General features: G+C 37.7%; 1 protein-coding gene across 4 annotated transcripts in view; it reads right to left on the bottom strand.

Moving 5' to 3' along the window:
* The window catches only part of Cttnbp2 (cortactin binding protein 2), a 173,312-nt gene that overhangs the window by 98,309 nt on the left and 49,831 nt on the right, over positions 1-25,172 (bottom strand). For all 4 annotated transcript variants that reach the window (XR_003850181.1, XM_008837185.3, XM_008837200.3 and 1 more), the window contains exon 3: positions 5,109-5,330. Coding sequence is in view for 2 of the 4 variants with exons in the window: in XM_008837185.3 (XP_008835407.1) it covers positions 5,109-5,330 (222 nt within the window). In the remaining 2 variants the exon portion in view is untranslated. The remainder of the gene's footprint in view (positions 1-5,108; positions 5,331-25,172) is intronic.

Raw genomic sequence — 25,172 nt, 5'->3', positions numbered from 1 at the left:
AGAGGCTGTTGGATCCCCTGGGACTGGAGTTATGGACAGTTGTTAGCTGCCATGTGGGTGCTGGGATTCAAACCTGGGTCTTCTGCAAGAACAACCAGTGTTCTTAACCTCTGAGCCATCGCTCCAGCCCCATGAGTAGTCAATTTAATACTATGTCCATTTAGCAAAATAATAGTAGTAGGGTCTCCCTTGGGGCTTATGATCCATCTAGTCTCAGGTTCTTGGCTCTGATAACAGGGGTGCCAGGTATGGGTACCATCTCGTAGAGTGGGCCTTAAATTCAAACAGAAAGTGGTTTGTTACTTCTATTACATTCATGCCATTATTATACCAGTAGACATGTCTTGCCAAGTCAGTTGTTACTGAAGCTTGCTGGCTAAAATTAATGATTGCCTTTTTCCTCCTCTGGTAGCATGCATAGCACCTTCCAGCACTATAAAGCTACTCTATATAAATGAAGCTTCCAGGTCAGTACCTGCTTGATTTTTCTGTTCTGTTCCTCAAGTAAGAGGTGTCTTCAGCAACAGGTTCTTATCATCAAGTTTTGTAGGGTAACAAAGAGCACTGGCAATAGCCTGCCAGGTTGGGGGGTGGTCTATGGGACCTCACTGGCCAACATTTCTGAATGAGGTAATACATTTTTGGCATCGGGCTTTTTATTTATTAGCATGTATTGTTTCATAGGGGCATTGTGGCCCTATTATAGGGTAATTCCATTTTAAACTCCTTTTATATAAGGGTATGTATACTTTTAGGAAGCTTCAACAGTAGGTTTCCAAAAGGTCTTTACTGTTGGTTATCCCTCCCTGCATTCTCTCTTCTACATTGTCTTCCACTTAAACCTCCACTCTATTAAACCCTTTCTCTTCAATTAGTCCCCTTTCCCCCTTTATACCCCTGTGTTCTATCTTCCTCCCTTGAAACCCCTACCTATGGTCCCTTACTAATTTGCTGACCTCTATGAGCATTCCACACGAAACACATATCTAAATGTTCAAAGCTAAGATGTACAAATAAGAGAAAACCGCTTGCCTCATCTTGGTTACATTACCTCACTCAGGATAATTTCTTGCCTAAATCCTGCAACCCTTACTGCATCCTAGTGTTCTTTACCTGGTCACCCCCGTCTGCCTGCTCAATTGTCCTATACAAATGTATAACAGAAAGATATGTTAAAAAGTTTTTATTTTCCTTTTCCTATCTTATGGGGCCTGTAACTATCAGTTAGCAGTTTGTGCTCTCTGCAGTTGTTCCTTCCCCTTAACCTATCAAGAAAAGGAACACAAGCCCTGAAACCATGGTTTTCCTGCTTTTTTGGATCAGGCAAAATACCTTATGTAAAAATTTCAGCTCAAAATAATACATCTGAGTCCTTAGGTCCCCTTAATAGCTGCCTTCTAGTGCTTCTGGGGCATGTTTGGAAATGCAACAGTAAATTATACAAAACAACTCGGGAATGAGTTACAATTCTCATTCATGTATAAAGCACAGTAAGTACCTTTCTAAAAATGTTATTATGGATTTCTGACTCCTGTGATATTATTGGATGAACAACTAGAAAGAAATTTTAAATTAAAAGATATTTATATGTGTGATAAGCTAGCCATTACACAATGAAACAGCATTGAATACAGGCAACATAATAAAGTTCAATTATGCAAAACAGGAAGAAAAGGCACATGAAATAAACAAAACAATCTGTACTTTTTCTTGACTCACTTGTTATTTGTCTAGCACTGGTAATTCCTTCCTATGGAGAATTCTCTGATTTATGATTCTACTCTATAGAATGTGAATATGTCCATCAGTCACTTTCCTGATCTTCCATGAAGCTGGGGAGAGGGTATGTGGCCTAAGCTTGGCCAATAACATGCCCCTGTCCTGAGCTTCCAAAAGGAATTAAATGGTGTGTGTGGGGGGTGGCAGAGAGGAACACTCAGGACCCCAAACAAGGAAGATTTGGTCCCCTCTAGCATAAGCAGGGTAGAACTGCAAGCTGCAGTTTCCAGCTTATCAACAAAATCACCAATTGCTGCTGGCTAGCTTCTCTAGTCTGGCTCTTCATATATTTATCATATTTATATCATATAGAGAGAGATGGCTCTATTAAGTGATGATGAGCATGATATATAAGTATTTCCTATAATATTGGTTGCTAAGAGCTCATCTCCTATTAGTCCAACCACGTTGGACCATATTGTAAAATGATTAATAATTTCGTAAGTCAGTCAAAAAATGACCTTTCTGCCTAAATCAAGGGACGCTGGCTTTACTTGTTTAAAACTAAGACTTCTATTAGACACATTTAGTGCTACAAAACTGACCTAATTGTACACAGCTACTACTTTGAGAAACTTATATCACACATATAACTAATTTTTTCCCTGACCAAAAAAGAAAAAGAAAATCACTTCTCTGAATTTCCCAGATATAACTTCAGCTAATTTAAAAAATCTCTCATCAAGCTTCCTATTTCAGGACTAAAAATCACACCTTCTAAGTATGAATAACATGTTTGAAAATACATAATTTCCTCCTCTGGTATTCAAATATATTAAAATGAAGTCTCTATTAAGTGATGATGAGCAAGATAAAAAAACAGATCTTCAAATTTCATTTCACCCTGGGTTCCTGGCTCAAAACAAGGAGTGAATTACCCCAGGCAAAGTTCCCCATGGTGACTGCTCATTACTTTAGTCAAAGTGGTTTTACAGGCACAGCCTATTTGCAAAATTGACTCCTGCCCAAATTTCTCTGGCACACAAATTACCAAACAGTTAACCTCCTATCAGTAGTCTCAGCAGGAGCCAGCACACGATTGAGCACAGAGCCTGTTCTGGGCCTTACAGGCCCAACCACAGCAGCACATGGGCCAAATGCCTCAGAACTGCCAAAGAGATACACCAGTGTCAGATAATAAATACTTGAATTGTAGAGCACCAGGCCTTTGCTTTCCCAGACTTCCACACTGGCAGCAATATAAGGATCTGGATTCATTGAAAATAATGGAGTTCCAAAGCTGCAATTTACTCTATATGTCAGAGATCTAAAGGACTTTGTTTAAAATATTTACTCTCAGCACTAAAGGTGATAGATAATTTTATTGTCACAAAAAATGGCTTTGGGGTTTCTGGTTTTATCAAGTGATAATTTCTTTAAAGACACAGGGTAAGAATATAAATTATAAATCTTTTTCACATACTATAATCTGCTGGAATAGTATATTCTTTAAGCACAAAAAGAAGCAATCCCCATCAAAACAACCCTTTACTGAAGCTTCACAGCCAATGAATCTGGCCATAAAAGGACTCCTGTATCCCGTCATACAGGGGAGGCAGACATACTGGCTCATTTTATGTGAGCCTCTCAGGGCCCATAGGACAGGAACAATTTCCTTTCACTCCCAGCCAGGTTGGAAATGACCCAGGCATTCAGAAACAAACAGGATGTATGTTGATTAAAGAAAAAAATTAGCTAGATAATAAAATCTTTGATTCCACTAGAAACTGGTCCTTTATTTTCTCATAAAAGTGAAATGCTAGAATACAGAATGTAAGTCAAACTTTGGAAATTATGTATTTTATGTGTTAAATGAAAACTGAGTATTTTCTTGATTTTTGATAATGCAGCATAAAATCCAGCAGAAACAATTTATTATCATACAGCTCATTGGACCCATTAAGAACATAATTGAAATGTATTCTTTCCAAGATATACAGAAGACTTTCAGTGACATCAGCTGAGATACACTGGCTCTTTCTTATGTGGTTTGTGGGGAGTTTTGAAAACCTACTAAGACCTCAATGGTTGTCTAAAGGACTCGCAGAGGGCTTGTAAAGTCCAGAGTAAAATGATTTGCCTCACAGCACAGAAAATTCTGTGCTTCATTACTATTTTGCTTAGGGTTTTAGTTTTCTACCATGTAACACACAGAGGAAAGTACCTGCTTTTATTCCATATCTATAGAACACTGGCATTCATGTGTTAATGAAAGACTCAACTACAGAAAAAAGACATGGCTTAAATGATAATGCCATAAATATTTATAGTAAAGTGCATTCAGGTTATTGTCTACCAGATGTTAAATGTGAGACATAAAGAATTCTTTGAAAAGGACAAGTGGAAGAAGCACTGTAATTTATGCTTTGATAATGTCAGGGAAAATTACCAGTTTAATTCAAATCGGATAGCATGGCTTCTCTGACTTCCTGAATCTACTCATAAAGGGAAACCAATGGTCTTGGCAGCTAATTGGAACAAAATAAAAACTTCTATTTCTTGATGGCTGATTACAATGTTTTTATAAATCAAACTTAGTCTTCTTTGATGCACATACTCACGTATAATAAATGTGAGTGTGCTGTGGGGGTGGAAGGAGGCTGATTCAAGTGAACATATGTGTCAGCTGGCATTTTGCAGCCATCACATTCTAGAGGTGAACTTGTCACTAGCCCTGTTCACATGGTGACTGGGCTAGAACATGCAAACTCTGGTTCTCTCTCGAGTCACTTTTCTAATGAAATAGCAGAGAGTAAAATAATAAAAAGTACTAGTTGTAAAGAGATGTGAACTTTATTTTGTTTTGTATTACAGGGTCTCACTAGCTTGCCTAAGCTGGCCTCAAACATGCAATCCTCCTGTCTCAGCATCCCAAGTATCTGGTATTATGGGTGCAAACCACTATGTCTACCTTCAAAGAAATATTTGAGATAGATTCTGGATAAAGTAAATTGTGTTCCTTGTATATGATCAGAAAAGTGTCCTGGTTGCAGTGTGGAATGAACCTGCTATGCAGCTAAGCATATTTTACTGCATTTGGAAAAGCAGATCCTCTCTCACCAAATCCATATTTTAAAGAAAGTGTTAAGCATTACAGGAAACTATTCTTTTGTCATACTTCTTTTATAATTTAATGTTACTTTTAATTACATCTTAAACAGTTTTGATTAAATTTTTTAAAGGACATCAGAATCTGTCAGAATTTTGTACTTCTAAGAACTTACCATAATCTTTCCCCCAAATGTAATATTGAGAAACAAACCATCACCTCAGAGATAGTTTCTTCAGTCTACACTGTCATAGGGAAAAATGACTGAATGTCTCAGTACCTTCTTCTGCCTGCTCTCAGCAGCGGCCAGCTGTGTGCACATCCTTTCTTGTGTTTTTCTGCAGTGGGCCATGACAGCTTCAAGGATGGAGAGCGGGTTGGTACAGACTGGTTTCTCTTTGTCACCAGCACCGGCTTCATAGTCTCTCTGAAGTGCCAGGAAGGGGTCATTTAGATTAAATCTCCCATACCGTTCCTGGATAAATACCTCCTTCCTGCGAGCCTACAATGAAATTAAAGGAATATACTGAAGAATAAGATGAAAATATACAGAAAGAAGTTTATAAACATCCCAAGTATCAAAGAAGTTTTGAGATGTCTTTTCTAAATGGTACTAACAAATGCTATAATGGCTTACAATTTCAGTTGGTGAGCCAAAGGCTAGTGGCACCCCCAATCCTGACAAGCCTGGTAAGCCTATCAGTCTGTTTTCAGATACTCTACCTGCTGCAATTTACAAGCTTCTTTTATTATAGGCTTCCACCCTGATGTAATGCACTGCCAGAGGCCTAAGTTAACAGGTCGATATGACCATGGACTGACACCCCTAAAACTGTAAGCCAAAATAAACTTATCCTCTTTAAAGATAACTTCAGGTATTCTGTCACAGTGATTAAAGGTTGGCTAACACATTTCATTTAAGAATCTATCTTTGGAGCTGGACAGATGGCTCACTGTTAATAGCACTTGCTGTATAAGCACAAGACCCCGAGTTTAATCTCTAGCATTCATATAGTGAGTCAGTCAGGTGTGGTAGCACACATGCCTGTAACCCCAGCACTTGGGGAGAGGAGACCAGATAGATTTCCAGGATTTACTTGCCACCAGTCTTGTCCAAATGCAAGCCCAGGGTTCAGTGAGAGATCATGTCTCAGGGAATAGAGCATAAGGCAGAGAACAAAGCATATAGCAGGACAACCAACATCCCCCTCTGGTCTCTGCATATGTACACTACATACATGCGTGCATACACTACAGCCACACCCACACCCCACACCCACACAGAATATTTTTCTATTACAAATGATATAAATTTGATTTCTCATAATGTTGTATTCAAGAATATGAATTTTAGGTAGTCTTATCCAATCCATGATCATTGCCATTTTTAGGTATATCAAATTATTATACTGTACCCCATAAATTTCAATGATTAAAACAACAAATTCTAAAATAAAGTCATATTAGAATTGTTGATAATTAAAATAACATACCAAAAACTTATCTCCATACAGATAAAATTAATTTCAAATAATAATCTGGTTAAGTAAGTTACAATATCAAATACATTTATTATGATTTTTCTATCCAGAAAGACATTATAAAGAGATTTGATGAAAAAATAATTTGTAAAATTGTTTATATAAGAAAGTATTATGTAGAATTTCTGAACTCTAAAAGTGTTCATAAAGATTTTTTTTTAAATGAAAATATGTCCTCATTTTTGAAGGGCATTAATACATAGCTTATAGAATTCCAGGAAAGACTACAACCGAATTTTATTCCAAATGTCAGCCCATCAATGACAAAATCAATTTCACAATTATGTAATGAACACCAAATGCAATCTCCTATAAATAGCCTATGATGGTCTATATTGAAAACTACTAACTTTTCCCAATTCAGGTGATGTTGAAATAACTACTCAAATATACTCATGTTGGAAAAACTAAATGCAAATAAATCAAGATTACTTTTCTCAAATGACAAATATGCTTTCTTAAGAAACATTACATACAGTTCCTTAAAGTCAGATGCATTAAATTTTTCCATTTTGGGGCAACTGTCAGCAAGTCAGCAACCAGATAAACACAAATGCTATGACATGGGGAAAATCTAGCATGTTTTTTTATATTACCAAATTAGATTAAGAAACAAAACTCTAGTTTCTCCAAACTACCGTTTAGAAGATTATTTTAAATTTTAAAAATCACAAGGTCTATGAGTTAGAAGCATTTGATGTTTCTAGAGTCTTCAATGTATATATTAGGTTTCACTTCAAAAGCAAATCCATCTTCTACTTCACATTTCCCTATAATAGTTTTGAATAAACTTGGATAGTCCCATGGTTTACCTAATTGCTATTATTTAATAAAAGTTCTATAAGGTATTTTATAGGATACAGCAGGCCAACAGCCTATCTGTTGTGGTTTTGACAACCTCCTTTTTTCAAAGTATTCTCCTTGCCTTCTGGATTTGCTCTCTGGGTTGAAGTTATTGGAAGTGGGTGATGCGGGGAGGGCAGGATGGTGGGGATGCTCTACCCGATGGTTTCTTTACCATCTGAACATGCAAAATATATCTAGCTTTCCTCATAAAGCACCCAATAACTGCAGGATCACTTCCTTCTGCACTGCTGGGACCCCTCCACCCTGATTCCTCAATGTATATCATAAAGTTATGATAAGTTACCTAACCTCCACGGCTCATTATGAAATGGACATGTGGAACATTTTGTTCAAAACCATGAAGAATTTCAAGATGGCAACAGCACAACATTTACCCAGGTTTGGGTCTATTCCAAGTACATGGACTACGTGGCCAGGAAGCCAATCTTCTCTGTGCTTCTTATTATGCTGTATTAGAAATCCAGCTTTGTCTGAAGTCCTGTGTTCTCTCTACACTGCCCGAGTAAATAGAACCAGAACCAATTTTGCTCCCACTCTTTCATACTCATTGTCCAACCTGGTCTATGGTAAATTATCATGAGCCTTATCCAAACGAAAAGCCACAGTCCCTACAAGATGACCCATGTAACCACCGCTCCACTTCCACATAAATGCCTGCTTACTCAGGTCCATGTTCATCTGGCCAACCAAGCTGCATGGTCTGCAGTGAGTCATGAAATGTGTGTTTTTGAGTGTGTGAGTATGTGAGTGTGAGTGTGAGAGTGTGTGTGCGTGTGTGTGTGTGTACATGCTTATTGGGGACTGAACCCAGGGCCTTGCACATGCAAGCACTCTCTACTATGCATTATATCCCTAGCCCTTTTTTCTATTTTCATTTTGAGGTAGGTCTCACTAAACTGCCCAAGCTGGCCTTGAAGTCACTCTGTAGCCAAGGCAAGCCTTCAACTTCAATGCTTCTGTCTTTAATCTCCCAAGAAACTGGGATTGCAGACCTGTTCCACCAAGAGCAGCTAAACTATCTTCTTAAAGCCACGTTCTTGTCATCTGATACAAAGGGAAAAGCAACCAAATGAGGCAAGACCCAAAGCACAATTCTCTTCAGTGAAATAGTTCTTTGATAAAAGTCTTACTCTTCAGGAGCTTGGGGTGTTAGCTCAGTGGTACAATGTCAGCCTAGCATGTATAAGGTCTTGGGTTCAATCCTCAGTACCAAAAGCAAACAATGAAAATCCTTCCTTCTTAATATCCAACAACATTATTTTATATTCTCAAAGTGGACAAAATGTTTAAATTCAAAACTGAATTCCAACTATTTCTTCTGAGAACTTGCATTTTGCTATTTACTTTAGTAGTTGATATTTATTATGGATTCTCTGCTCAAATCACATTGAAATTCTTATCACCATTAATTAATTAATTAATTAATTAATTAATTAATTGGGGAATGCACATGTACCACATACATGGAATTCAGAGGACACCTTGCAGGAGTTGGTTTTCTCTTTCTACCACATGAGTTCCAGGGATGGAACTCAAGTAGTCAGGCTTGTATGGCAAGCAAACACCTTTACCCATGGAGCATCTCTCAAGCCTCAAAATTCTATTTCAACAACCCATTCTTATTACCGGATATGTACTCTTCCAATCAACTATTTTTTGTTGTACATTACTTATAATTCTTAATTCCAAGCCATTTCTGAAGATGCAAACTATTCTTAACTCTAAGTGAAATTTAAATGATGAATGGATTAAAATTAATTTTTGCATCATGTAAAATATAAATATATTTACTGAGAACACATTTACAGTTTTGTCCAAAAGATTTTATGCCTCAGAAATATTTAACATCTATTTTTTGCTAATGCAAAATAATTAATTTTTTTGTAATATGTTTTGTTTTAAAATTATTAGCTTTATTCACTATAGCCAAGATATAGAATCAATTTGGGTGTCCATAGACAAAGGAATAAAGGAAAAAATGGGACACAAACACTTGCATACACAAGAATATGTTTCAGTCATAAAAAATGGAATTCTGAATTTGTGGCAAAAGGAATAGAAATGAGGACATTAGGATAAGTAAAACAAGCTAGGCATAGAGAAGTACTCCATGTTCTCACTCATATGTAGAGACTAAAATTTTCTCTCACAGAAGAATAGTGGTCAGTCTAGATTAGGAAATGTGGGGGAAAGCAGCATGCAGGGAGACTGAATAACGAATGCAAATGCAGTTAGGTAGGAGGGACAGCTTGGTGTTCTTTAGCTACCCAGATGGCTGAGTAGTTTGCAATAATTTATTCTACATCTCAAAATTGCTATTAGGAAGGAGTTCATAGGTTCCCAACACAAATGATAAATATTCAAAGAATTGAAAATGCCAATGAATACCCAGATTTGAACATTACACATTGTAGACAAGCATCCAATAATCAAAATGACCCCCCCAAATATGTAAAATAATTATGCATCAAATAAAATAATTAAATTTATTAACTTTAATGGCCCAATTGTAACATTTTGGAATGTACACAAAATCTTTCTTCTGAGATTGCTGCATAATTATATACACAAAATCATAAACACAGAAATGCCAATTATTTTGCCTTGCAAATATGGACATACATTTAACCGTTACAAGGAAGTCTCACACATTAGATTCTTTCAGGGGCAGAGACAACAGCAGCTGTATTTGTTGTCTGATAGTTATATGGCTATATTCCTGACATCTATTGCTTTTAAAATGAGAGAAATGAAACCAGCTTGTTTGCTCTTCTAAGATACCTTTCATTTACCTGAAAAATCTGATCTAATTTTTCCCATTGCCCAAATCATACACACCTCAGGTTTCTATGGACAAATATCACAAAGCACACGCACTAATCAACATTAAACTAACCTCTCAACTCATGCTGGTTGTTTTCAGAAAAAAAATTTCATTTTATGAACATACAAAAGTATACTGATATGTCACATATACTCATCATTTTTGATATACCTGTCTTATCATTGTAAGCAGGGTTTCTGGAAGTGGGTAATTCTATTATTTAAAATGTACTTTTAACTTTACAGCTTTCTACCAGGCTAATTAATACTGCAGTTCCTCACCTTGATTCAAGGGCTATAAACCACAGGTCAAACAAAAACATGAACTGAAGGAAAAAATGTTGCAATTCAACTGCACTTGATTTTAGCTAAAAGAGAAATCATGCGATCTTAACTTTTAGTGTACTCCTCCAGTGACATATAGCAAATTATCTGCTACACACTGATTTTAAAGCTATCTTATTATAATTGATATTAGAATAAATATATTGGGTCAGATATTTGATGCTATGACAAAATAATCTGACATAAACACTTCAGTGGATGAAAGATCATCATGGTGGTGGGAGCATGTGGAAGAGGCTATTCACCTTTGAAAGCCAGGAAGCAGAATGAAGAGAAGGAAAACCCAGGGCAAGATAAGTCCCTCAAGGACATGATCCAGTGACCTACTTCCACTAGTGAGACCTCAAAACCTCCCCAAATAGTGTGACTAGCTGGAGACTAATTCTTCAATAGGCAAGTCATTTCCAAACTACCATACATATCTTTCTTTGTCTATATTATAATCAATATGAGACAGGATGAGGAAATATCTTTCTATATCCCCATATCTTAACCCAAGTGGATAATTTCCAAGTTGGAGTTAGAATATAACTGAAGCCTGGGAATGTTTAGTAACCTGCACATATCAGGATCTCACTACTGGGATGCTGGGTAGTGATGGTCACTGAAATGCCTAAGGAGCTGGGCAGAACCTTAATGTATATTTGGCATGCTGTCAGCCAATGCGGAATGATGGATTTCTGGTGAACTAGTCTTTTGACAGAGGGTGTACTAACAGAAATAAAAGGTTCATCTTGCTACATCACACACATAATTTAACTGGTTTGGCAGGCAGGACACCAGTATGCTGGTGAAATCTGATTTCTAGGGAGAATCCACTCACTGTGAACTTGGACTGTATCTTCTCCTAGCATTTTGCTTTGAACTCTTTTCAAGTTGGGCACTTTTACTGAACAGACACATTTAAGCATGAGGAAGAAACATATTCATAAAGCATTCTTGTCAATGGATAAACATAGCAACTAACAGATTTAAGCAAACAGACTATGCCTCCAAAGCCTCCTGAGGGAAGAACTCACAATTTCCCTGGTTGGAGAAGGAAAATATCTCTTTGCCAAGAGACAATATTCCCAGGAACCTGGTGCTGAAGTTGAGTCAAAGTCGAAATTCTCATGAAGAACTAATTCTAGAGATGATGGGTGAGGACTCGGTCGCCCATTACCCAAGACAAAGCCAGGAAGTCCAAGGAAGGATGCAGCCCTGACATACTGCCAAATGACAACAGTTTCAGAAGAACTGTAGTGGGAGGGTAAGAGTTGTGTACCTTGGTTTGTGGTTTTTATGACTGTTCTTTGTACTCCCAAAGTAGATTCTATATACCAGGAATCAGAGGAGTCTTCCTACAGCAGAACCTTCACAGTCACTTTACCACTATAAGCCTTAAACACTGTGTATTCATGCTCACCCTGATCCCCAAGGTCTTTGCTCATGTACTGGTTGCTTGGGACAATTTCCTCTCATTCCTCAGTCATCTCTTACTGATTGCTACTCTCACTTCCTCCCCCTTTTTGGCTCATTTCAAATGGCTCAGAATTTAGCTTTAGATTCAGAGAAGCCTTTATAGATGAATATATGTCCAAGTCATTTAAAATATCTATCTCTTTTTCAACAAACATGCTTATCCCTTTTAACATTCTTGTTAAAAGATTACCATTCTTAAAACATTAAACTTCGTAATAGAGTATTATTTTTAATGTACTTTACTGCTTTGTTTTCTTTGAGACAGAGTCTCATAGTCAGACTGATCTTAATCTTACTATGTAGCCAAGGATGATCTTGAACTTTTGAGCCTCCTGCCTCCAGCTCCCGAGTGCTGGGATTACAAGCATGCATCACCACAATGAGTGTGCGGGGTGCTGGAGATCAAATCCAGGGCTTTGTGCATGTTAGACAAGTCCTCTCCCAATGGACCTACATCCCCAGCCTGTACTTCACTGTTTTTAATAAGGGCAGATCAACAGTTGAGGGCAGTGTATTCAGACTCCCAGTACTCAAGAGTCTGAGGCAAGTGGACTGTTTGAGCCCAGCAGTTTGAAGCCAGCCTGAGCAACACAGAAAGACCTGGTTTCTTAGAAAATAATTAAAATAAGGGCTTGTCAACAATATAGAACACTGAACACAATCAACAATATTGAATGTTATGTATAAGGAACCCATGTGACAAAAATGACTTGAAATGTTGTTTATATTGGGTTGAAGAGGCTAGTCCCTTAAAGAGGAACAGCTGGATGTAGAGATAATTTCTTGGTTTGTGCGTCAGAATTACTTGAGCATGAAATGCATTTCAGGAAAATGAGTCATTATGAAGACACAGACTAATTAATTACCAAAATAGACTCTTAAAGGAGCTCTCAAGTCTGGTTACCCTAATGAATAAAAACATAAGCACCAGAATCTGGAGCTTTATGAAATCTTGTGGAGAAAGCCACAGGCAAGAAGTAAAGCCACAGCCATTGTTAGAAGAGGCTTTGATGTACACAGACCTCTTTCTTTGTCTTTTGTTGTTCAAAACAATCAGTTAAACTAATTTGGAAAAGAAGGAATACTAAAAACACCCATGCTTTTCTATTGAATGTAGCCATGCTTTTGGTCTAGAATGTTCCTCCCAAAGCCTCATGTGCAAAAGACTTGATTCTCAACCTGTTTCCCAGCTTGGCACTAGTGGGAAATGGTGGGGACTTTAAGATGAGGGGCTGCAGGGGCAGAAGGTTTAATTAATACATCATGGCCTGGCACACTATTGAAGGTGACTGTGGACCCAAGACTCTTCCTCATCCTGTTTCTCCTACCAGTCAGGAGGTGAATGGTTTGCTATACCACACACTCCCACCAGGAGGTACTGCTCTGTTCCATCCCACACACACTACAGGCACAGAAGCAACAGGTTGACCCGCCCAATCATCAACTGGTACCTCCAAAATCACAAGCTAAAATAAACTGTTTCTCTTAGAAATTAGCTCAGATACTTCATTATAGTAATAGAAAGCTGACATACCTGTAATCCTAGGAATAGAAACTAAAACTTACTTTGATAATGGAATTTATAACAATATGAAAGGTATCACCAATCCATTTAAAAACAAATAGACAAATCAATAACTAAGATCATCTTATTTATGAAAAACAAGTGATTCCTGTTATGATTTGAATATGAAATGTCCTCCATAGGCTTATGTGTTTGAATACTTGGTACCCAGCTGGTGGCGCTGTTTGGCAAGGTTATGGAACCTTTAGGAGGTTGATGTTTCGAGTTGGGCTTTGAGGTTTTATAGCCTGTCCCTACTTACTGTTATTCTCTGTTCCAGGACTAGGAATGCAATGTGGCAGGCTGGCCTCATGGTCCTGCTGCCATGCCTTGTCTATCAGGATGGACTGTTCATACCTTCTGTAAGCTAAAATAAGTACTTTCTCCCTTAAGTTTCTTTTGTCATGGTATTTTATCATAGTAACAGGATAGAAACAATTTTTGACCCTAAGAATCCACATGGTAGAAGGAGAGAACTGACTCTCCTCTGAATTTTGAGTGCACATGCGTGTGTGCTCCCACAAACACACATACAGACACACACACACAAAGTGTAAAAATATTTTTAAAATACTAATAAAGATAACTTCTGTTGAGAGTTCATTATTTAGTGTTAATTTACTTAATTTTGTACTGACAAACAATCCAGGTATTAGCCATTTTTTAAATTCACATTTTATAGAAAGCATATGAAGACTTAGAACAATTCACCAACTTGCCTTACCTACAAGAGCTGGTATTCCTCCTAGGCAGTTTTATTCAAAGTCTATATTTCTGAGTACTAAATACTAAAGAGCATTTCTGACTAGAATATTTTGAAAGACTAGAAAAGGTTTCAAAGATAAATGTTTGATACAACTCTATCCAAATTTATACCTTCCCCAAAAAAAGGTTTAAAAGAAAGACAGAAGCATGACAGAATTCTCAAGAGTTTGTGCATTTTATATGCTCTGTAGAGCTATTACACTGACCACATGCTAAGAGATACAATCAGACTTAACAGTTTTCTTGAAGATTCCTTTAGAACATACCATACACGTATAAAATACAACTTGACAATAAAAATTATTTCCAGACGTTTTCCCCAAACCCTTGCTTACCTCAAAATTAAAACAGCCACAAACCAGCATTAATTTGCATCATATTGCAAGGAAATGGTTGTGAAATCTTGTCCTCAAATCTGGGAAACCCAACATGGCAGTCACTGCCTTGGATGCCAAGGATCTCAAGCCAGAGGGGATGATTGAAATGATGAGCCCAATCTAACAAGATGGACTTTCACAGAAACAGAAATATGAGTCAGTTTGAGGGCACAGAGAAGCAAGCATGAAAAGCAGGTTTCAAAAAGTAGTCCATTCAACATGTGAACAAGGAAATAGATGCTGCCCCTCCCCTCCTCTCAAGGCAGCAACTCAACTGTGAGCCTCATTATTTGATAGACAAAGATGTCTGAACTGGATACCACCTGTCTGTACCCTTGGGCTCACTTTTGATTGAAGTATTTAAAGAATGATCAATAGACTGAAAAGAAAGTGGAAGAAATTAGGGATGCTTCAAAGAGATGATTTCATCGAGGCATGTTTATATTCTTTCAATATCTGAGGGCGTTCCACATTTAGAGATATGTCATGGAACATCACAGGATACCTTACAAATATGTACAATTTTTTGTTTTCTTTATCAATTAAAAATTTAAAGATGTTTCATGATTTACATACATGATTCCTAAGCAAAAGAATTGTGGTCAGTATGATGAAGAATCTAAGAGTCAAACATACTCCAAAGATACAATGAGTTGCACTGGACTGGAGTGAAATCTTGGTTCCTGGCTGTGTTTCAAACACAGGCTGAGGAAACATGCAGACTGTAATGCAGAGGCTGACCAATCAGAAAGACCTTTGACTTCTATACTGTTTAATTTTCAACTTTCAACAATTATGATACAAAATAAAGAAGGATGGAACAAAGGGGGATTTTTTTCCAGATAGCCAATATAAAAATTAAATTTATCTTACCCTAACTCTCTGTCATAATGATAAGTAGTTCAAGTAGAACAAAATCAAATAAAACCAAAATAATAAATTCTACTAAGAAGAAAGAAATGAAAATATTGATTGTAAATACAAGGGAATGGAAAGACAGAGGTAAGCTATGGCTCTCAGAACATTTTACTCTGAGACAGTGGAATAGCCCAAGAGTCAGTTTCCCGACTCACACTGTCCCTTTCTAGCATGTGCATACACACACAGACACAGACACAGGCACAGACACAGACATGTGCGCGCGCGCACACACACACACACACACACACACACACACACACACACACACAAAGTTGGTGGTAAATGCACACAGTGGAAGGACAATGTGAAAGTCACACAATTTTCTAGGAAAAGGACAACCATTGATCTTCAGTCACCAGAATGCTTTAGGAATTCACAAGTCAGGGATGAAAACAATTTCTGGAGTTACGAGTTAAATGTCAAAAGAACCTAAGAATATATTGCCATCATTATTTCTCAAGACAATGCTTCCAGGTGTGAAAAAGTACATGAGAAACAGAATTGAAGAGGGGTGTGTCTCAGTGTACCATGATCTGCCATGCAATGTTGGGATATACCAAAGAAGATGAACATTTTTATTCTCGTTCCTGTTCTTCCTCCACCCCATAACCTTTCTACCATCTGTTCATAGACATCACTGTTTAGATGGGAGGCCAGACACAGGGAGCTATGCTCATCTGTAGAAGATCACCCCTATTCCCTAACTGGGTCAAGAATAGCATACAGGGGGGCTGGAGAGATAGCTCAGCAGTTAACAGCACAGGCTGCTTTACCAGAGGACCTGAGTTTGGTTCCCAACACTCACATGGCAGATAACACCCATCCTTAACTCTAGTTCCAGGGGATCCAATGCCCTCTTCTGAGGTCTGCAGGCATTGTACAATATGAGTGCACTCACCCTCAAGCAAAACACTCATACACATAATATTTAAGAAAAGGAACAGCATACAGGTGCTACACTTTTGTACTTTTCTGCCAAGAGTAGATATTAAGCTGAACCCAAGAATTGCCCCCAAATCTGTCTTTATACATCACAGTAAGCAGCGACTATCCACTGCTCAGGCATGGAATACAAATACCTTCTTCTCTGCCCTTCCTTTTTGCTAGCTACTTTTTCTGTATCTTTATAACTTAAAAAGCTAACAGCAGAATTATCTGACACATACCAGTTACATATATGAAGATGGTCGAAATTTCTATAACTGGGATTATTTATTCCCTACAACTATTTTTTTAATTATTGAATTTTTGTGTATTTCATATAGACCATCTTAATCAACTTTATGCCCTTTCCCCATTGGCACCCACCCATAGTCCTCCCCTGGAATTCATACATTCTGTCATTTGTGCTAAGGTCTAGCATGTCAAGTTAGTGTCCTTAGATGTCCTTCAGTGCAAGTTCATCCACTGAGGTCTAGTCAGTCTATCTTGAGTCCCCCTCTTTAAGAAAATCATCTCTTCCTCACCCAGCAATAATCAGCTGCCAATAATTCTTCAACTAAGATTGGGGCCTGCTGTCTGTTTCCATAGTTCTGTGCTGGGTTTTTGTCTGCTTGACTTTGGGTCTTGCACATGATGACACTGTTGCTGTAGGCTCATATGAGAAGGGTCCCAGGAGCCTGTAGGACTCTTATTATATGGTCATGCACCTCCTCCCTGGCTCTTACAATCCTTCTGCCCCCTCATCCACAATGGTTCCTGAGCTCCGGGTGGATGGATTTTAATATAGGAGTCTTGTCCAGGGACCCACACTCTTGTAAACTCTTATTGTTTATGTTTTGGTTATTTGTGGTCCTGGCCCTCTGTTGCATGAGGGAGCTTCATTGATGAGAATTGAAAGATGTGTTACTGTTCTCTTTATCCCTTGTTCTATGTTCTGTGAACCTTAGGTATGGAGGCTGCATCATAGTTATGCCACTTAGGTTTGGGCAATTCACAGATAATCTCTGTGTATGACCAGTTGTGGAACTCCATAATAATCTATGTTGAAAAAGAAGCTTCTTTAACTGGTGGTGAATGGGGTACTTTTCTGGAAATTTAGGGATCCATATTTTGCACATAGTGAGGAATGACATTTGTCTAGAGATGTGGCAGCCTTGGGGTTTTCTCTAAGATCTATGACCTCTCCAGCTATATGTATTTGACTAGGTTTACAGTACCACACATGAGTTTCCTCCCATTGAGTGGGCTTTAAGACCAATTAGATAGCTGTTGATAACTCCCAAGATAAAAGTGCCACTACTGTGCTGATGTAGTTTTCTGTGCATATCATTGATGTGATTATTAAACCTTGAAGCTGGGATTGGACCATCTATTGATACTCTCCCTTGGCAGCTTGCATAGTTCTCTCCAAAGCTATGAGAGCTAGTCTTTAGGAGAGGTGGCTACCAAGCCAGTTCCAGCTCCATTGCTCCAAACCCTCTGTCTGAAGTACACCTGTCTTCAGCAATAGGGTCTTACATTCAAGGGTGGAAGCAATCAAGGGTGGCAATAACCTGTGTAATTTTGGGAATCTCTTGGACTACCCTGGTCAACAACTCAAAGGAAGGTTAATCCTGTCTGGCACTGTTTCTTGTTATGTAGCCTTCAGCTACACACATGGATTCATGTAGAGATATTGTATGTGTAATTTTTCAGTAGGTTTTTGGACTAATACAATTCCTTCTTTTTTTTAATACTAGCTAGGCATTATTTATCTATCCTCTCTCCCTGTCTAACCCTCTGTCCATGCCTTCCCCATTTAAGGTATTTTCATTTTCCCCATTTCTCCCTTGATAATTCCTGTCTCCTATGGTCCCACCTCTCTTGAGCTACTTCTCTCCCCTTCTCCCCATAGTTCCTTGTATAACCCTTCCTCTTCTCCCATTTAACTACACCCATTTTACACATTTCTCCCTTAGTAACACCTGTCTCCTACTGTTCTTCTCTTTCAGGTCCTTCTTTCTCTTTACCTCCCTGGTTACTTTCCATTTTCCTGGTTCCTGCAGTTACATCAGGATATATACTCTTATATAAGGATTTGGTGCTAGAATCCACAAATAAGGGAGAACATACATTGTTTGTTTTTCTGAGTCTGTGTTACTTCACTTAGTATAACAGTTTCTAATTACATCCCCTACAACTATTAGAAATGAATAGTTCATACTGAATAAACAATAATTTTAAATATTGCAGGAAATTAACATGAATAAAAGAAACTTTATCTACACTAATTGAAATTCATAAACATTTAAAAATACTGTCTTTATTTAAAATAATTCATGTTTACTGAACAACTTGGTAAAATATTGATAAAAGGAAAGAAATCCATAATCAATTCATCAAAATGTACTGATCATTATTCCTGCCTCGCATTCCTCCAGGTATTTTCTGTAAAGATCTAGTAAGGAAATATTTTTTTCCATTTTATTTGCTAAGAATGCCCCATTTAAATAAAAAAATCTGTATCAACATTTAAATAGAAATTCATACACTTCTAACATGCTAAAATTCTTATATTATTTATTATTTGATTGGGGTTCCAATTGGTCTAACAAATCCATATGAAAATGTATTATTAATGTAAATCCACAGGTAATAATACTGAATTAAAGAATCAAAGTAGTTTCAATTCTTTTGAAATACATTATCAAATTCTTCCTTCATAGATTTTTGTTACCTTATCCCACAGCATATATAAGATTGACTAAGCCCTTACACATTAGCCTATTTAAGCTATTATCCTTTTAACCTTGTTTGTTGTTGCTGTGCTTTGAGTTTGAGTTTTACTCTGTGGTCCAGTATGGCCTTGAACTCATCCTGCCTCTGCACCATCATCACATGTGGCTCACCTAGTCTTTGGTGAAATTCACGCTCATTTGTTTTCTGATGGGGGGGTGCCTAATTATAACTGAGCTCTGAGAAATCTCTGTAAAGTAAGTCCTTTATATGTGTTATAAATATTTTCTTCAGCTCTATAGATTGCCTGCGTGTCTTCTTAGCTAAAACTTTAAAAAATATTTATTTTTATTTTATGTGTGTTAGTGTTATGCCTGCATGTATGTAAGTGCATCTGTGTAGTGCAATGCCCACAGAAGCCAGAAGAGGGCACTGGATCCCATGGAACTGGAGTTATGGACAGTTGTTAGCTGCCATGTGGGTTCTGGGATTCAAACCCAAGTCTTCTTCCAAGAGTAGCCTGTGCTTTTAACCCCTGAGCCATCTCGCCAGGTTCAGTTATAACTTTTAAAAATGTTTTTCATTTAAGTTAAACATTTTTAAGTTTCATGGTTTTGTGTCCTAAGAAACTTTACTTTGACATATGAAGGTTTTCTTCTAGAAGTTTTATGTGTTTAGATCTTGCACTCATCCATTCTGATGTAACATATGCTTATAGTACTGGGGGAGGCAGTCTCTGGGGACATAGTAGAGGGGTAGAGCATTTGCTGAGCATGTACAAGGACCTGGGTTCTACTCCAGCATCAGGAAAAACAAATCACCAAGAAGGGGGTTTTAATGTTTACTTTCTCCCCATTTAGATCAATTTTCAATCATTTGTTGAAAAGATTATTCTTTCCTCATTGAATTTATTTCGTACTTTTGTTGAAATGAAACTAAATAGGGGCTGGAGAGTTGACTTGGTTAAGGTTAGAGCACTCACTGCTCTTATAGAGGACCCAGGTTCAATTCCCAGCACCCATGTGGTGGCTAACAACCATCTTAACTCCAGTTCCAGGGGATCTAATGCTCTCTTCTGACCTCCGTAGACTTTGCATGACATGAGTGCACTTACACACATGCAGGCAATACACTCATACATTAAAAAAATAAAATAAGAGAAATGAAAATAAACTCTATGTGTGTAATTTTTGGATTCTTTATTCATTCCACTGAATATATATGCATATTTACTGGATTTATAATAAATCTTGAAATCAGACAAGGTAAGTTCTTCCTTAAAAAATTCTTCTTTCACAATTCCTTTAGTTATCCTGGGATTGTTGCTATTCCAGGTAAGTGTTAGAACCAGAACATCAATTAACATTTAAAAGTGCCCTACAATATTTATTTGCTTTGGAAATGCCTTTACCTTCTCAGCAAATTTTTGTCTTTGTTTTCAGTAAAGAAGCTTTGTTTTAGAACTCTTCTGTTAGATTCAATCCTATGAATTTTATGATTTTTATTGCTACTGCAAAAAGAAATTTTATATTTTTCGGTATTTATTTTTCTAACAAAGAAAAAGACAACTGAGTATTTTGCATGCTCAGGTTTTACATGTGAATATTTTCAAGCAAACACAAAATTAGAGACTATAACTGACACTTGTCCACCTATTACCTAGCTTTATGATTTTTACATATAAACTTTGGTGCATTCCTTTAATCCTAGCGCTCATGAGGTTGGGGCAAGAAGATAGCAAGTTCAAGGCCAGTCTATGCTATATAGTGACTGCCTATCTATGAATTAGTGAATGAATAAAACAAACTTTGTATTTTGCAAAATTGGCATTCACCTAATAATTTTCAGCACTTGTTTTTGAATAATTCCATCTGAGTTTTACATAAGTAACAATATCATACAAAAATGTGGCAGGCATCCTCATGTCTTTTCTGTTTCTTTTTAATCCCAAATTGAAATGGTTATGATTTTCAGACACAATGTTCCACTGATCTGGTATAAGCAGCAACCCTTGCCTTATTCCTCACCTCAAGAAAGAACACTAAATTATATCCCTCAATTATCATGATGTCAGCTGCATAGCTGACCTGTACTCCTGGTTAGTCTACCATGGCTCTAAGTATTTTCATGACCCAGTCAACAAGAGCTATTACTACCTATGAAGTAAGATGTAATCAACTTGCCCACTGACAGAAATGAACTCATCATCCAACACTTAGAGAAGCATGCATAAAAATGACAGTTGTGGACAGAGGAAAATAAGGAATTCACTTAGGTTATTTTGAAGAACTTTTCAGAGCAAAAAGAAAAAAACCTGGGACAAATAGCAACAGAATTCTATTTCTACAGCTTTTCTTAATATATGAAATCAGTTCTGTGGGACAAATGGTAAGTTCTGCAGCATCATATTTAGAGAAAGGAGATATTGTAATGCTGCTAACTATAAGCCTTGCCTTTATTGCTGGATGTGTTTCTCAGCTTTCAGGGTAAATTTAGATATAGGCATATAAGTACTTATTGTAGCCCTAAAATAACAATTGTACAAAAGCTATTAATTTGTGGAGGCACTAAACTCTATTCTTGGTTTTCTACTGCTTCTAGATACTGAATAACTTAGTACAATTTTTCTGACAAATTATCTCATCATAAAATTTTAAAAAATCTGTGGCATTTACTGAACTAGTAAAATAATAGCTCCTAAAAGATGATTTAGAACATCAGCAAGAAAACAGGCAGAGCAATTATTAAGTGAGAAACTAAATCTTTGAGTGACCACTGATTTAAAAGTAAGTGAAGACTAAGACTTCTGAAGAGTCTGAAATTGTTGAAAGAGGCAAATCACCACCTTTGGGGAAATGACTCTCCTTGCATTGAGCACTTTAACGGGGATGCAGTAGACTCTGACATTGTGTTTCACTGGACCAAATTCCTACTCTACAAGTTTTATGTCAGTCCCCCCACCCCTGTAACTTTATATTTGTTTTTTAAATGTTTTTAGTATATGGTACCCTTTGAACAATAACAACAGCAAACATCTTGTCTAAGATGAACAAGCTAGCAAGTAATCAAACAAGCAAGCAAACCTAAAGTCTCAAGGGAACCCAAGGTATCGCCCTTGAGCAATCTCAGTATTTTAGGAATAAGAGTTTGCCAACATAATTCTAGAAGTTCCTAGTTATTTTGGATTTACAAAAAGAAATATGGAAATAGTTCAGGTATAGGAACAGCATTAGTATAAGCATCACCACATGAAAAAATGTTCCAAAAGTAAAAAATACAAGTAAGGGCAGTATCTTGTCTGCTAGGAAATATACCATATATAACTTCTGTAGGCAGGATTTATGAGTACAGATTTAAAAGAAAGTGCCCTTTATAGCTCCTAGAAACAAGTTGGCTTCATTAAAAATAAAATTCCCAGCCAGGTGTGGTGGCGCACGCCTTTAGTCCCAGCATTTGGGAGGCAGAGGCAGGCAGGCAGATCCTTGTGAGTTCAAGACCAGCCTGGTCTACATAGTGAGTTCAGGTCAGCTGGGACTACAGGGAGACCCTGTCTTGTCTTTAAGCTTAACAGTTGGAATTTAATCCCTGAGACCCACATGGTGGAGGAAGAGAACCACAAGTTGTCCTTTGACCTCCAAAAACAAACAAAAACAAAAAAACAATAAATAAATAAATAAATAAAATAAAATAAAATAAAATAAAATCTCCCAGGAAGCTGAGAATGGCAGAGGCAGTTTTTGAGATCACTGTGGTGACCAGCTCCCAAATCCTGACAGAACCAGTCTGACCCACCGAGGAGAAATCCAACAATCCAAGAACTGCTAAGCATCTGGAAAAAATTAACAGAAGGGACTTCATATCCTCACCATCTACAGCTGAAGATGACTCACCCATATTAAAAACAATCAAGGGAAAAGGAATGTCAATGGTTTGAATACAGTCTTTATTCAAATCCTGCCAGTAATTTTACCACCATTAAATGATCCCCAGCCCTTGAGAGAATATATTCCTCCTGTAACTCCTCAGAGCAAATCAGAAATCCTCTCAGGCTACCCAAAAGACTCACCAGACAGATGGGGAAAGCAGAGGCCTCTGTGGGTAACCTGATCATATGCTTGCAATGAGGCAAATGTGGGTCCCCAAGACAATGGCAAATGTGTAAACATGTTTATCACACTCCTCACTACAGTCAGATCACAGCACAGGGATCTGGGCTTGGTCACAGAACAGGCATAGCTCAGCAGGACAAATATTATATGACTGAATAGGGAAAAAAATCAGTTTTGGATCATACAGTTTTGTCTTTGTGTTTCTGATATGTTAAGAGCTATGAAAAATACTTTTTAAATCAAGTGCTGTACACAAGCTAGGTCCCACTGTTCACATTAAATCAAGCAGGTCAGTTGCCACTGGCCTGCTTGTGTTTGTTCTCATTGGTGAAAATGCTTGTCTATTTCTATGTTTACTAGACATTCTGTTTTACAGTCCATCATCTATTCAGTGAAAATTTATCAAGCTATGTCTGCATCATTTTTCTCCAGTATCCAGCATCCCTTGGCTTTCTTATTGTCCTGGCCATTTGTGGGGAAAATGGCAAGGGGCAGATGGAGCTTAAGTCATCTGTGATACTGAATAAACTGGAGAATACTATAAACATATGCCCCACATGGCAAATGGTAAAAGTAGTATCTCCCTCAGAGGAAGGACTGCAGACTGAAAGAGATGGGGATTATTTCCTGAGTCTTGAACATGATTTATGACTGGCTGTGATCAGTTTCTGAACAAAGAAAACCTACTTTATCCAAGTTCCAACACCCACTTTTCCACTGAAAGAAGAGCACAAGCCTATGAGCTTCGTGGCCACAGAGCAGAGGCCTCCATTCTTGTGTAGGTGGTTTTTGGTAGCACTTGTTGAAATTTGCTGCAGGAGAAAAGGGCCTGGACAGCCCCCTCCATTCCACACTGGAGCAGTAACTAAAGGCTTCTGTCTCTGCTCTCTGGTACCTTAGTCTTGCATTACTATTCCTGAAGGACACACGGAACGTAAGAATGTTAGCATGGGACTGAGGGACTGAACCTCTGCCCTAAACCTGCCAGTTCTTCAAATTTTCCTGATTACATAGAACAGAACTGTCAGTCTCAAGGAGGCAGTGCACAATTGGTTTAGACTAAAAGTACTCATTTCACCTGTAAGCTTTTCTTTTTATCAGTGAGATGATGGTCTGAACCTTCCCTGGACACAGCGGGTCTAGAAAGGAGGTATCACATGAGCTGTCACTATACTCTTTCTTATCCTTGTCTCCTATTTGGCCAACCAGCAGAGAAAGATGAGGGAAATGTATCCCTGGCCTTGGTCACACAGCCCCATATTCAAACTGTCAGATCCAATTGCACATGAGAACTGCTAAAACACAGATGAGGCTTCCTGATGGCTGCCTGAGCTGACGGGGCACAGCCATGAATTTAGATCTCTATGATAACATTCTGCTTGCCAGGGAATGCACAGACTCCTTTGCCTATGTTGCCTGCTTTTAAAAATTGGTCCCAGCAACATGGATACTTGCAGCTGTGTTTGAAACATAAAGGATAATATGTATTTGGGAATTAAGACTGGCCTCCATAGAAACAATCTCTCTCGTGCCATATATAGTAGTAGTTGGAGGAGAAATAAAATCAATTTATACACAGAAGTATCTAAATAGCTCATTTCTAAGATAATTATTTTTTGAAATCAATCTAGTGTTATCAATAATCTGAAGTTAGTTTGTTTGAACCAGTAGCTTGCTAAGTAGCCCAGGCTAGCCTGGAATTCACAATATAGACCAAATCAGTCTAGAACTTAAGATGACCTTCCTGTCTCTGCCTTCAAGTGCTAGGATTACCTTGCTTTGAATATTGAAATAATCCTAATGTACAGGCACATACTTAGAGCATACAATAAGCAACCAAATTCTTTCAAAGTTGAGAAGAATCATAATGTATCCCTAAGATGACTGATGTTACAATGGCTTTGCTGTCTGAGG

The sequence above is a fragment of the Nannospalax galili genome, unplaced genomic scaffold (assembly GCF_000622305.1).
Source record: "Nannospalax galili isolate Female #2095 unplaced genomic scaffold, S.galili_v1.0 scaffold171, whole genome shotgun sequence".
Taxonomy (NCBI): domain Eukaryota; kingdom Metazoa; phylum Chordata; class Mammalia; order Rodentia; family Spalacidae; genus Nannospalax; species Nannospalax galili.
This window is presented reverse-complemented; position numbering and strand designations above follow the sequence as displayed.